Source organism: Bicyclus anynana, chromosome 15, assembly GCF_947172395.1.
Source record: "Bicyclus anynana chromosome 15, ilBicAnyn1.1, whole genome shotgun sequence".
In the NCBI taxonomy this organism is placed as follows: domain Eukaryota; kingdom Metazoa; phylum Arthropoda; class Insecta; order Lepidoptera; family Nymphalidae; genus Bicyclus; species Bicyclus anynana.
Genome location: NC_069097.1, coordinates 3,502,215 through 3,516,388, shown reverse-complemented (window position 1 = coordinate 3,516,388; position 14,174 = coordinate 3,502,215). Strand labels below are relative to the sequence as shown.

Here is a 14,174-nt window from a genome sequence, read left to right as displayed (position 1 = left end):
ACTTTTTTTGTAGCGGATTAACGATTAACGAAGTTAACTATTTGATTAACGGTGCCCAGCTATGATTATGAACCCATATTCGGCTCACTGCTGAGCTCGCATCTTCTCTCAGAATGAGAGGGTTTCGGCTAATAGTCCACCACGCTAGCCCAATGCGGATTGGCAGACTTCACACACGTAGAGAATTGGGAAAATTCTCTGGTATGCAGATTTCCTTACGATGTTTTTCCTTCACCGTTTAGGACACGTGGTATTTAATTTCTTAAAATGCACACAACTGAAAAGTGGGAGGTGTATTCCACGGACCGGATTCGAAACCACACCCTCCGGAGTCGGAGGCAGAGGTCATATCCACTGGGCTATCACGGCTTTACCGATAAAATCACAAATTTCTTTATTATTATTTGATTAAGAATACAATACGGAACTTAAGCTAACTTATCCTAATAACTATACAAATCATGCCCACGTGGAATGGTGGCAAGAATACTGGCTGCATTTCCGCGCTGGACAGCCAGGCTGATCTTTTGCGCAAAAAATGAGCCAGCCCTTCTGTCGAGTCAACTAGCCACTTACCGATGTCAGTTTTTTGAATAGTTAGCTCTTGATTGCAATCTCATCTAATATTAAATGACGATGCAGTTTAAGATGGAATTGGGCTTAATTGAAAGAGGTACCTACTTGTACCTGTAGGCGGGTGCGCACGCCGCGGCCTGCTGCACCTCGGTTGCGCACCTTTCACTTATAAGGCGCGAGTATTGAGACGTGCTTCGAGCTAACTTTTTGTTTTTTTTAACATACACACTTTTTTTTTGTTGGTAAACAGTGCACATCGAGTAGGGCCTTAGTAATACTTATGTTAAAGAAGACTAAATGTATAGAATTGTAAAATAACTAATAGACTTTATAATATACTTCACATTATATATTTTACTCTTACAATGATATAATCATTAAACAAACAAGCCCAATAACATATAGTATATAGGTATAGTCGCCTATACAGCATACCCTATGTACGTCTCAATACACTCACAGCTAAATTAGAAAGTTGCGCACTAAAGGTGCGCACCAAAAACGTGACACTTTTTCGTTAGTTCAGTTGGTTTTACCCCTCGGATTTTTCTCATACCGGGCGCCTTATATATAAAAAATCGATTCTTAAGGAGTAAACTCCAATAAACTCCAAAAATAATTTGAAATATCAATTAGTATCCAAATATAGAAACGCCAATAATATAATCTAATCCTCAGGAATTTTGATATTAGGTTTTTGGTATAACTTTTTCTTTGAAAAAATATTAAAAAATTAAAACCTTATTTTCCCACCGATCTTTCAAATGTACATTTATTGTAGTCCTTAAATTATCTTGGGCCACAATAATAACGTATTTTTTATTTGTTTCAGATATTGCGGAAGTCGTAAAAAAGTTATAAAGACACTGAAATGTGAATTATTTATTATCCCTTGGTAGGTAGTGCGGAATAAAAATTCGCGTGTGTTTTGAGACATCCATCTTGTGGTGAAGTGTAAAGTTATTACATTAGAGACAAATGTGCGACGACTAACGGGAAAATGAGTTTTTTTACGTCACTGGGGCAGTATGTGGCCGGGGTGGCTGACAGTGTGGCCGGGCTGGCGCTGTCGCCGCGCCGCGCTCCGCCACCGCGCCACCGCTCCGCTGATGAGTCGCAGCAGCAGCCGCAGCAGTCGCCGGCTACTATGAGAGGTACTATTATGTTACGTCACTGGGGCAGTATGTGGCCGGGGTGGCTGACAGTGTGGCCGGCTGACGCTGTTGCCGCGCCGCGCGCCCTCACTGCGCCACCGCTCCGCTGATGAGTCGCAGCAGGATACCAATATGTTACGTCACTAAGGCAGTATGTGGTTGGGCTGGCTCAGCAGCAGCCACAGCAGTCGCCGGCTACTATGAGAGGTACTATTTTACGTCACTGGGGCAGTATGTGGCCGGGGTGGCTGACATTGTGGCCGGCTGACGCTGTTGCCGCGCCGCGCGCCGCCACTGCGCCACCGCTCCGCTGATGAGTCGCAGCAGGATACCAATATGTTACGTCACTAAGGCAGTATGTGGCTGGGCTGGCTCAGCAGCAGCCACAACAGTCGCCGGCTACTATGAGAGGTACTATTTTACGTCATTGGGGCGGTATGTGGCCGAGATGGCTGACACTGTGGCCGGGTTTTTACTTTTTAATTATTTTTTAAATAATTTGTCGTTTAGTATTTGGAAGTTCTAAAGTGTATATTAAGTATCAGAGCTAGATGACGATATCTAATAACTATTCCAACCAAGTATCACTCTAAGTAATAATGCGCAATCAATAATACTTGTCAAATATAGTGCTGGTACCGTGGCATTTAATTTGGGATCTTATCTTAATTATACATAAGTTCTAGGTAGCGCTTTTAATTCGTCGGCGGGGGCAGGAACAATAATGACACTACGAGCTTCCCCGTGGCCTTGCCTCAGTAAATATCAGCGACTTTCTTACACCGGTTATGAAGCTTTGCCCGCGTTCTTGTTGATATCCCGCTAACTATAAATACAAGGGCTCGCTAGCTATTGGCATCAGTTGTTTGACATCCGAATAACAGAAACCAAGATGTTCAAGTTTGTGGTATTGTGCGCTTTGGTCGCCGCGGCGTGTGCGGACCCCGCCCTGCTCGCACCATACTCCTACTCCACCGGCGTGGTGGCTCCAGCGCCTGCCGTGTACTCCAGCTACCCCGGCGGCGTGGTCTACTCGCCGTCCGTCGCCACTGCTCCCCTGGCCTACTCCACGCCCTACGGATACTCGCACTTCATCAAGAAACGCTCCGTGCCCCTGGCCGTCAGCAGCTACGTCGCGCCCTCCACATACGTGGCCTCCACTCCTCTGGTCAACTCCTGGGCTGGCGCATACGCCGCTCCTTACCCCACAACCTACGCCGGTCCCTACGCCACCACCTACTCATCTCCCCTGTACACTACTGCTCATCTGATTAAGAAGAGGTCCGCTCCTTTCGTCGTGCCATCGACCTACGTAGCTCCTACTCCCTACGTCGCTTCCTCTCCCTACGTCGCTCCCTACGTGGCTTCACCTTACGCGGCGGCTGCCTTCTCGACCCCCTACGTCTCTGGACCTCTGGGCTACGCTCAGTTCATCAAGAAGTAATGTGCTCCTTTCGCTGTAGCTGATGTGTATACCGCCCCTGATCCTAACGAACACCAATCAAGATACGACTGACCGACCATTTCTCCTGCCATCACTATTTACTCTACATATTTCTCATTGGTGTATAACTACTTGAACAGTGAAACTTTAAAACGGGCGTAATCTCTGCTGTAAATTGCTATTCTGTGTACATTGTTGAGAATTAAAATTATGAGTAAACGATAAAATTTTATTTGTTCTTCAAAACCTTTTTTTTCTAAATCCACATAATCCATACTAATCCATACTTAATATTATAAATGTGAAAGTGTGTGTGTCTGTATGTTTGTCTGTCTTTCACAGCAAAACGGAGTGACGAATTGACGTGTGGAGATAGTTGAAAGTATGGAGAGTGACATATGCTACTTTTTGTCTCTGTCTAACCCCCCACTTCCCTAAAATGGGGAGTGGAAGTTTGTATGGAGCATTCCGCAATTTTTAAGATAGGAAACTAAAAATTTCTATACAGATTAATTGTGACAAAAAACCGTGCATCATTTTTATTTTTTGAAAATACGCCTCCAACCCCTTAAAAGAGGGGGTGAAATTTTATATGGGACTTTTCGGAGTTTTCTTTGTTACCCCGATTTTAGCACGGGCGGAGCCGCAGACAAAAGCTAGTATTTCATAAGCTTTATTGAAATGTTTGCATTTCTGCAAAAAATGGCAAACATGATTTAATAAAATAAGTTAATTTGAGTTGTTAATAAAATATGTATTTTACATTTTTTATTGGAATCATCAATCCAAAAATTTTCGTTACTCTAACCAAATAATATAAATGCCAATTAAGACTAAAGGTAAACATGCCTAAAATATGCTGGCACAAATAATATATGTCTTCACTTTTGATTAGAAACTATGAAATTAATTAATATACAGGATGTCCCAATAATTAATAGATAAAACGCAAATGGTAGATACACCATCCAATTAACTAAAAGTGATTGGAGCAGTTTTCCAAAAAACCCTAGGGTGACCAAGTTATATTTATTTCGGATTTTTCAATTTTTTCTATTTTGGATCAGTTTTTCCAATGCTGTAGCTGCTGTAATTATGATTTGAAAGATCTTATTTTTGTTGAATATTGCGGATTAAATTACCAATGTACTGTACATAATATTTTTACAAATAATGTTTTGTAGAAAAAACTTTGAGTGCATTAATTATTTTTCTTTTTTTAAGATGACCCAATTAAAAAAATTGTCCTGTACTATTACTGTAAAAAACATGTATGGAACTGAAGTGTACCATCATTTTAAAAACTTGTACACTTATCGAGTTTGTAAATTGAAATAAAACTTGTGTCTACACTTTGTGGTTACAAAGTTGTTAGTAAAATGTATGGGAAGTGCTGAATTTTCAATACAAGAATTTTTTTTTTAAGTGTGGAATGTGCATCTTTTTCCTTCAAAATGTTTTACAACATCTGCCTTTTTTACTTGCTTAAATTTGCTAATGCAGGTGATTGTATAGAATTGTTATAAAAAAAAAAAAAAATTACTCTTACTTTAAATATCAGTCTGTCAAAATGCTTGTATATTCAATTAAAAGAGCATTTTACAAAATAACTTCTTCATAACGTATTAGCGTTATGCTTGACGGATTAGCGCATTTTAATGGCCAATCCTTGTAGGAGAGGAGATTTGGATCCACCATGCTGCTTCGATGGGAATGGTGGGCTTAGTATGATAATGTTTGACCATTTAAAGATCATTTTCAGATGATAATGATGATGACCAGGATCGACGCGTTAACGTGAGTCTCATAAAATAAACAGAGATGCCACATTAAGTATATAAACAAGCAGTTCTATAGGTAAGCGTAAAAAAAATAATAATCAGTTTTTTTTTTTAATACCAAGTCGATACAAATGACTGGTTTAGTAAATTTAGACAAGAAGCCAGATATTATAACACATTTTGAAGAAAAATTTTGGAGTATGCACACTTGAATTTTTTTTTTCTTGTTCTGAAGATTCAGCACCAACCATTTATTTTTACCAGCAACTTTGTAACTACAAAGAGTAGACACAAGTTTTATACCAACTTCCAAACCTCGATAAGGTTTTGAAAATGATGGTAAACTTCAAAATGTTGAAAAATTTGATTTTTTTTCAAAAGCATTGATTTTTTCGAAAATATATATAACATGGTCACCCTAAGGATTTTTTAAAACTATTCAAATTAGTTTTAGATAATTAGGTAGTGTATCTACCATTTTCGTTTTATCCATTAATTACGGGACAACCTGTATACTCGAAACTGAAGCCACAAAAAATATGTTTTTTGAATTTTTTGTCTGTCTGTCCGTATCTTATGTTGAGCGGGCATCACGCTGAAACTACTGAATGAATTTAAATAATACTTGACTCAATTTGAGACTATAATACGAGTCTGCAAAATTAAATCACAAGAGGGTAAAACAGGTGTTGAAAGTTTGTATGGAAAGTCCTTCATTTTAAAATTTACATTTGTAAAAATTGGCATGTGTACCGTACCTACTGTTAGAAAAATAATGAAAATTATATCATTCAATATTCTACTTTAAAAGATCTTAAATAGTTTGAAGTTTTTAATATAAATCGTTCATGTTGTGAGTAATATTTTTGTAAAATGATTAATGGACTATTTATTATATATATTAAATATGCGACGATATAGATAATTTCCAGGCGGACGAAGTCCCGGGCGTTCGCTAGTACAGTAATTACAGTGACAAAAATTGAATTGGCTTTTATCTTCGTACATACACAGTCCAATTATTTATTACACGTAATGATTAGCGGAATTTCAGTTTTCCACAAATCCCGCGGGAAGCATTGATTTTTCCGGGATAAAACTAGTCTATTCGTTGCTCAGTAACCTCTTCTTGTGAAAGTTCCATTAAAATCCAACCGTTGCAAATATTATCCCGAACAGATAGACAGACTAAAATTAAAAACATCTCCTTACGGGAGAAAGGACACAGGATTTGAAACTTGTTTGCACCATTCACTAAGTTTTTTCGCCAAGTTTCGTTTCGTTATTTTTAATTTTAATACATGTAACCTGCTTTTTTTCTTTTTCCTAATTGTTAATTTAAATACATATTGACTTTAAATATTGACATAGTACTTAAATATCCAAGTTACGTATTTCTTGTTCAAGAGATTAATGTGAATGTATGAAAGTTAAACGAGTTTACTACGGTTAAGAAGAAAACAAGAACGTAATTAAAAAAAAAGAATTCGATATTCGTAAAAAAAATATGCGATCGTCCGTTGTTTTAGAAAGTTAGTTAAAACGAAAACCACCTAAAATCAAACTAGAATTTAAATATCAATTCCTGAATAGATAGACAAATGATTTTCGATGCTATCCTTAGGTCCACATCTCGACCTTGTGATAATTAAATATCAGCTTCCTGAACGACCTTTCAATTACCGGTTTAGCGAACGAGATTATCTTTAGCTTTCATGATTGTTTTCTATAAATACGTTACACCCTTAGTGCTGTCATCAGTCGTTCGCCATCCGAATAACAGAAGCCAAGATGTTCAAGTTTGTGGTATTGTGCGCTTTGGTCGCCGCGGCGTGTGCGGACCCCGCCCTGCTCGCACCATACACCTACTCCACCGGCGTGGTGGCTCCAGCGCCTGCCGTGTACTCCAGCTACCCCGGCGGCGTGGTCTACTCGCCGTCCGTCGCCACTGCTCCCCTGGCCTACTCCACGCCCTACGGATACTCGCACTTCATCAAGAAACGCTCCGTGCCCCTGGCCGTCAGCAGCTACGTCGCGCCCTCCACATACGTGGCCTCCACTCCTCTGGTCAACTCCTGGGCTGGCGCATACGCCGCTCCGTACCCCACAACCTACGCCGGTCCCTACGCCACCACCTACTCATCTCCCCTGTACACTACTGCTCATCTGATTAAGAAGAGGTCTGCTCCTTTCGTCGTGCCATCGACCTACGTAGCTCCTACTCCCTACGTCGCTTCCTCTCCCTACGTCGCTCCCTACGTGGCTTCACCTTACGCGGCGGCTGCCTTCTCGACCCCCTACGTCTCTGGACCTCTGGGCTACGCTCAGTTCATCAAGAAGTAATGTGCTCCTTTCGCTGTAGCTGATGTGTATACCGCCCCTGATCCTAACGAACACCAATCAAGATACGACTAACCGACCATTTCTCCTGCCACCACTATTTACGCTACATATTTCTCATTGGTGTATAACTACTTGAACAGTGAAACATTAAACGGGCGTAATCTCTGCTGTAAATTGCTATTCTGTGTACATTGTTGAGAATTAAAATTATGAGTAAACGATATAATTGTATTTGTTCTTTAAAACCTTTTACTATAAATATTTCATTTTATTGAAATGTTTGCATTTCCGCAGGTAGGTTAAATACGCGAGAAAGCTCAAGATAATTTTTATTCTTATTTTTAGCTGTTTTCTTAAACAACTATAGTTTTTTATATTGTCCTAATATATTTATTTATTTTAATATTGCTGTCTGTTGCGAAGGTCCGTGCTAAGGTCTATAGCCTTCCCAGATTCCCTATTCTGTGGTTCCCAGATAATCCTCTATTTCAAAAATTACATAGTTTCTGAGAGCTAGAACTTTTTTTTCATTTATTGACAAGTTAGCTCTTGACTGCGATCTCACCTGATGTTAAGTGACGATGCAGTCTAAGCTAGCATCAGGTTTATTTACTTGAAGAGTTACAAATTTATTCTACCCATACTCACTTTCAATATTTCATTGTTATCTTGTTGTGTATTTAATCTGTGGTTTGACAAGCGAATTTTGAATTTATTGATTTTTATCTTATCGTTTGCTGTTTTTAACCCAAATAAAATAAAATAAATTAAAAAATAACTACCACTGACAGTTTCTACTTTGCCGGTAGCGTGGTAACTAGCCACGGCCGATGCCTACCAGACCCAAACCATTTTGGATATTATAAAATCCCAAACTTATATAACTATTAAAAACTAACACTTAAACATTACCTACTAATTGTGCCAGTGGGACTTTCTAAAAGAAGAGCAGTCACTATCTTAGCACAGAGCTTTTAAGAGCTTTTAAATATTTTTCAAAGTTACAGACAATCTTAAAAGTAATTTACATTAAATGCCCAAGACGAATAAATTGTTTATTTTGTTATGGATTAGAAACAATTTCAACTTTTAGCGTAATCTAACAAAACAAGTTGTAGTGTAATTTACAAAATTAATTGTATTTATTAGGGTTTTAAAAGCCTCAAAAGGAAAAACCCTTATAAGAACACTTTTTTATCCTTCGCTACACGCCCCCCGGCCCGCGCGGAACATCGGGAGTGTTACGAACGAAGTTGTTAAACTATAGGACACTTTTTTCCGTATCTCAAATAAACAAACACAGTCCCTATACTTATTAATATCACTTTGTTGTCCACCCGTCCGTCTTTCTGCCAAGACCCTTTTTCCAGGAACGCGTGGAAGTATCAAGTTGAAATTAATATCAAATTCTTATGTCAGCCATCCGTTAGAGGGTAGAGCTAATGTAGATTCTATCAACTCTATTCAAATGGCATAAAGAAACGTGCAATTTGACGAATATAATGTCGTATAGTAGGTAAAGGGAATACCTAATCCGAAAACCGTAAAGTTGACTTGACCATCAAAATTTATTTGTCGCTGTTTTAAAATTAACATTAACGGTTTGTGAATTTGACAACCTGACTAGCGCAATAAGTATCTTATGCTTTGGTTTCAATAGAGAGAACCTTGGTTCCATTTTTAAATCGCGTCGATTGTAGGGATTTTTATTTTTTACATTGATTCAGCTCTGATTTGGTGGAAAGCTTTTGAGTTCTGCCATGCTCTTTGTCTTAGCGGCAAATACACTGCTAAGGAGTTTAGTATTCTGGTATGATACGTATAGATACCGTCAAAAGTATTTTTTTTATTATTCTTTACAAGTTAACCCTTGACTACAATCTCATCTGATGGTAAGTGATGATGCAATCTAGTTAGTAGGAGAATGAAATTCCACACCGATTTCGGTTTCTAGACGACATCGTATCGGAACGCTAAATTGCTTGGCGGTACGTCTTTGTCAGTAGGGTAACTAATAGCCACGGCCCACCAGCTAAAATGTATGGGTAGAATACACTTGTATCCAAGTTAGTACAATACCTGCATCGTCACTTTACGTCCGGATCGCATCATTCATGAAATCATGACATCTTATTCATTGACTTTGACATTGACAGCCCGTGTTGGCAAAGATAACATAGGGCCTAGTGGCAGTTTGATACTGTTACTATCGCGTTAACGTCAACGCGAATTTCCAAGGAATTGAAACAGCTCCATCTAGTGGCACTACTGCACAACTATTTAAATTCCATATAAATTCGCGTTTACGTCAACGCAATAGTAACAGTATGAAAATATTGAAAACTTCCACTACGCACACTGACAATCAGTGAAATACGCATCAAAGAGGATACATAACTCATTTCGGTGTGAAAAAAATGAAATCAGCTTATTTTCCCTGTTAGCGAATACTATTTCGAGTAACATTCTAATGGAGTAATCTAGTAAAATATATAAGACTAGCGGACGCCCGCGATTTCGTCCGCCCTTAGACCTCTTTAATCCAGCCCTTACAGTATCACTGTAAAAAATGGTTGTCTGTAAAGTCGGTTTACTGACGATAGTTGAACGTGACATCGTCTTAAGAAAATACTAATGGAATGGTTGCATTTTTCTAAAATACTGTTTAATAATCTTCAGACCAGAATGTACTTTGTTTCCTGTAAAAAAAGTTGGCAACCCTAGAGCGAGGGAACGACGCATGACGTCATCTTTTTTCGAGTGTGCAGCCGGCTCCATCGAATTATAAGACGTTGTCACGTCAAAAATCAGTATCACTGCTTTACTCCTATTAATCGTAGCGTGATGAACACTATACTGTAACCTGCCTAGGTTTGTGAAGAATAATTGTACCAAGTTTTCTTAAAATCCGTCGAGTAGTTTTTGTTTCTATAACGAACAGACAGACAAAAATTTTACTGATTTCATTTTTGGCATCAGTATCGATCACTTATCAGCCCCTGATAGTTATTTTGGAAATATATTTCATGTACAGAATTGACCTCTCTACAGATTTAATAAAAGTAGATAGAATAAGATTAATTTATAGTACATTTTTCATTTCAGTATCGTTCTGAAAAGTGGGCCTAATTTCAGACATCTCAGGATTGCAGTCAAGGGTTTAATCTAAAATATTATAAGAAATATTAATGATATGCAATACAATTGCTTAATTGCAGAAATATTTCAATAATAAATCAATAGAAAAAAATAAAAGAAAATTGGATATACAAATGTACAAATTTTTATTTCAACAATGCACTGAAATTGTGAAAAATCGTCGTTGTGTTATCATTGCTGAAGTTTAAACGTCGTTGTTTAGTGCAGTTGGCCGAGACCGATCGGGTAGAGGGGGGAGGAGTAGGTAGAGTAAGTGGTGATGGCAGGAGACGTGGTCTGGTAGTCGAATCTGGATTGGTGCGAGTAGGACACTGGTGCGGGGTACGCAGCTACGAAAGGAGCAGAGCGTTTCTTAATGAAGTGTGTGTAGCCCAGAGCGGAAGAGACGTAGGGGGTCGACACGACGGGGGTCGCTGCATAGGTTGAAGCCACGTAGGGAGCGACGTAGGGAGAGGAAGCTACGTAGGGAGTAGGAGCTACGTAGGTTGAAGGCACGACGAAAGGAGCGGACCTCTTCTTAATCAGATGAGCAGTAGTGTACAGGGGAGATGAGTAGGTGGTGGCGTAGGGACCGGCGTAGGTTGTGGGGTAAGGAGCGGCGTATGCGCCAGCCCAGGAGTTGACCAGAGGAGTGGAGGCCACGTATGTGGAGGGCGCGACGTAGCTGCTGACGGCCAGGGGCACGGAGCGTTTCTTGATGAAGTGCGAGTATCCGTAGGGCGTGGAGTAGGCCAGGGGAGCAGTGGCGACGGACGGCGAGTAGACCACGCCGCCGGGGTAGCTGGAGTACACGGCAGGCGCTGGAGCCACCACGCCGGTGGAGTAGGAGTATGGTGCGAGCAGGGCGGGGTCCGCACACGCCGCGGCGACCAAAGCGCACAATACCACAAACTTGAACATCTTGGTTTCTGTTATTCGGATGGCGAACGACTGATGACAGCACTAAGGGTGTAACGTATTTATAGAAAACAATCAAGAAAGCTAAGGATAATCTCGTTCGCTAAACCGGTAATCGAAAGGTCGTTCAGGAAGCTGATATTTAATTAACACAAGGTCATCGAGATGTGGACCTAAGGATAGCATCGAAAATCATTTGTCTATCTATTCTGACATTAAAAAATATTTTCAGTTTGATTTATAGCGGTTTTCGTTTTAACTATCTTTCTAAAAAAGGGATGGCAGTAAAATAACGAAACAGTTTTATTTATTTTCAATTAAGATTTCGTTTTCTTCTAAACTGTAGTAAAAGTTATTTTTATGTTTTAACTTCGATAAATATTTCAATTACGGAAATTTTATTATGAAAGTTGGAGAAAAAATATAGTAAATGGTGCAAACAAGTACTAAATCCTATCTTCGGTAAGGAGGGAGGTTTAACACTCATGATAAATTTAGATTAACTAGTTTGAAGTCTTGTAAAAATCAAAAATCATTTATTTCAGGTAGGTATAGCCTAGACTTAGTTTACAGGCACTTTTGAAACGTCAAACTTAACGTTAACTTTTGGTAAAGACTTTACCACCGGATTGGAATGCCTGTTCTGAGAATGTATAATTGTAATTCTCTCATAATCATTCTTCATCTCATAAATATGTAATTCTCTCTCCACTTATAATTTTTAAATTTTAAAGTTCTCCTTTAAATTTTTTCTTTTGATTTTTGTCAAAATGTGTAAATTCAAATTTATATTTTGTTTTTTTCTTTCTATTTGTCAATTTTAATTTCTATTATTCGTACGACCTATACTTTTTGCATGCTGTGGCTACCTATAAGTAAAATTATATGTGTTAAGCTACCCTTATTTGTAAAATATTTTGTATGTGTTCATATAATTTTGTTGGTGGTCCAAATAAATAAATAAATAAATAAAAGAGCCGGCAAAAAACTCAGCAGTTGCTTTTTTACAATCATCATTAATTTCCAATATTTGTTATCAATACATAAGTATACGTAGAACAGAAATGTCTGTCTGTGATTTCAAAACAACCGTGTTTTCTCAAGTGCTTATTAGTTATTTACAATATTAAAACACAGTCGAGTTTCTTTCAATGTTTGTCTGTCTGTATGTCAGGGCTAATATTTGGAACGGCTGGATTTTAATGAAAAGGTTATTGAGTTACACATATGCTAATTTTTTCCCGGAAAAATCCATGTTTCCTGCGGGATTTGTGGAAAAATAAATTTCCGCTAGTCATTACAATAAATAATTCATTTTACTGTGTAAGTGAAGATAAAAGCCAATTAAATTTGCCTTTAAGCATTTTTGTCATTAGTAAAACCTCATTATTCGCGGGGGATACGTTCTCTAAATGTGTCGTGAATACAGAAAGAGTAAATATGGAATGGTATTTTTATATGGCATTATATGTCACATACGTTCTTGGGTGACAAAATAAAAAACAAATATATAAACAAAAAACGATTAATTGAAGTTATTAATTAACTATTATCTTTAGTCTTAGACAATGGTTTGAAGAATTTTTTCTTGCTGACATTTTTTAAAAGCTATTTTTTTTAATTCAGAGTGATTTTAAGCAGTGGAATTCTTACCAGTGTCATATATTATATATCCGATTTGAAAAAAATATTTCAGTGTTAGCCCATTTATCGAGAAAGGCTATAGGCTATATATTATTCCCGTATTCCTACGGGAATAATATATAGCCACGCGTACTCCTCCTTTTGACGGCCTCCGTGGCGCAGTGGTATGGGCGGTGGATTTACAAAACGGATTGGGCAGATTGAGATTTTCCTAATTTGTCCAGGTCTGGCTGGTGGGAGGCTTCGGCCGTGGCTAGTTACCACCCTACCGGCAAAGACGTACCGCCAAGCGATTTAGCGTTCCGGTACGATGCCGTGTAGAAACCGAAAGGGGTGTGGATTTTCATCCTCCTCCTAACAAGTTAGCCCGCTTCTATCTTAGACTGCATCATCACTTACCATCAGGTGAGATTGTAGTCAAGGGCTAACTTGTAAAGAATAAAAAAAAAGTACTCAATAAACTGTTGTGTTGCAGGCTTTCCCCGCGTGCTGCCGACGGAGGGCGCCTCAGCCCTCAGCGCGCGGCGCCGCACGCTGGACTGCCTGGCCCCGGCGGCCACGCCCCGGCGCGGCGGCTCGCTGCGGGTGCCGCGCCCGCAGCAGGTGCCCGAGAAGCCTACTATGGCCTTCTGCAAGCGACGCCTGTCGTGGCCTGAAGTTGACAACTCTGTAAACTCCGGGTAAGTTAAAAAGTAAACGATTTTTGTAAATAAAAACAAAATATCATTTATTATTAAATAAAGTTATGTTTGAATATGTTTTTCCCGAACTAAGCGAACAGCCTCAATAGCTCAACGGTAAGAGCGGTCGGACGCATCACCGAAGGGTGGTGGTTCGATCCCCGCCCCGTTGGTCTATTGGCGTACTCACTCCTAATACAGTCTTTCCCGACTAGTTGGAGTGGAATGGGAATATTGGTCATATTTAAAAAAAAAGATATGGCAAATATTCTTTTATAAAAAAAAAAGTCTAATCCAAAAGTAGGTATGATAAAAATTAACAGACAAGGGCCTGTAGCCAAGTGGCATGTCGATTCTCTTTCTACGATCGCAAACGCTTTGAAAAATCAAAAATGTATAGGAATGACATTAATTTGCTATCGACAGGTCACGTGATCAAGTTGTCGATTGAACCTGTCATTGACATACATTTTTCTAGTTTTCGAAGCGTGAACCC

The 14,174-nt window shown here is 39.1% G+C and overlaps 3 protein-coding genes across 3 annotated transcripts in view; 2 read left to right on the top strand and 1 right to left on the bottom strand.

Moving 5' to 3' along the window:
* Positions 1-568: 568 nt before the first annotated feature.
* Positions 569-14,174, top strand: part of LOC112044946 (BAI1-associated protein 3) — an 82,051-nt gene continuing 68,445 nt past the window's right edge. Inside the window, exons 1-2 of the mRNA XM_024080962.2 lie at positions 569-1,730; positions 13,474-13,678. Coding sequence (XP_023936730.1) covers positions 1,577-1,730; positions 13,474-13,678 — 359 coding nt within the window. The 5' untranslated portion in view covers positions 569-1,576. The remainder of the gene's footprint in view (positions 1,731-13,473; positions 13,679-14,174) is intronic.
* On the top strand, positions 6,704-7,569 carry LOC112044945 (uncharacterized). The gene has a single exon (XM_024080961.2). The coding sequence runs from the start codon at positions 6,747-6,749 to the stop codon at positions 7,296-7,298; it is 552 nt and encodes a 183-aa protein (XP_023936729.2). The 5' UTR covers positions 6,704-6,746; the 3' UTR covers positions 7,299-7,569.
* On the bottom strand, positions 10,559-11,398 carry LOC112044942 (uncharacterized). Its single transcript, XM_024080959.2, has one exon. The coding sequence runs from the start codon at positions 11,355-11,357 to the stop codon at positions 10,656-10,658; it is 702 nt and encodes a 233-aa protein (XP_023936727.2). The 5' UTR covers positions 11,358-11,398; the 3' UTR covers positions 10,559-10,655.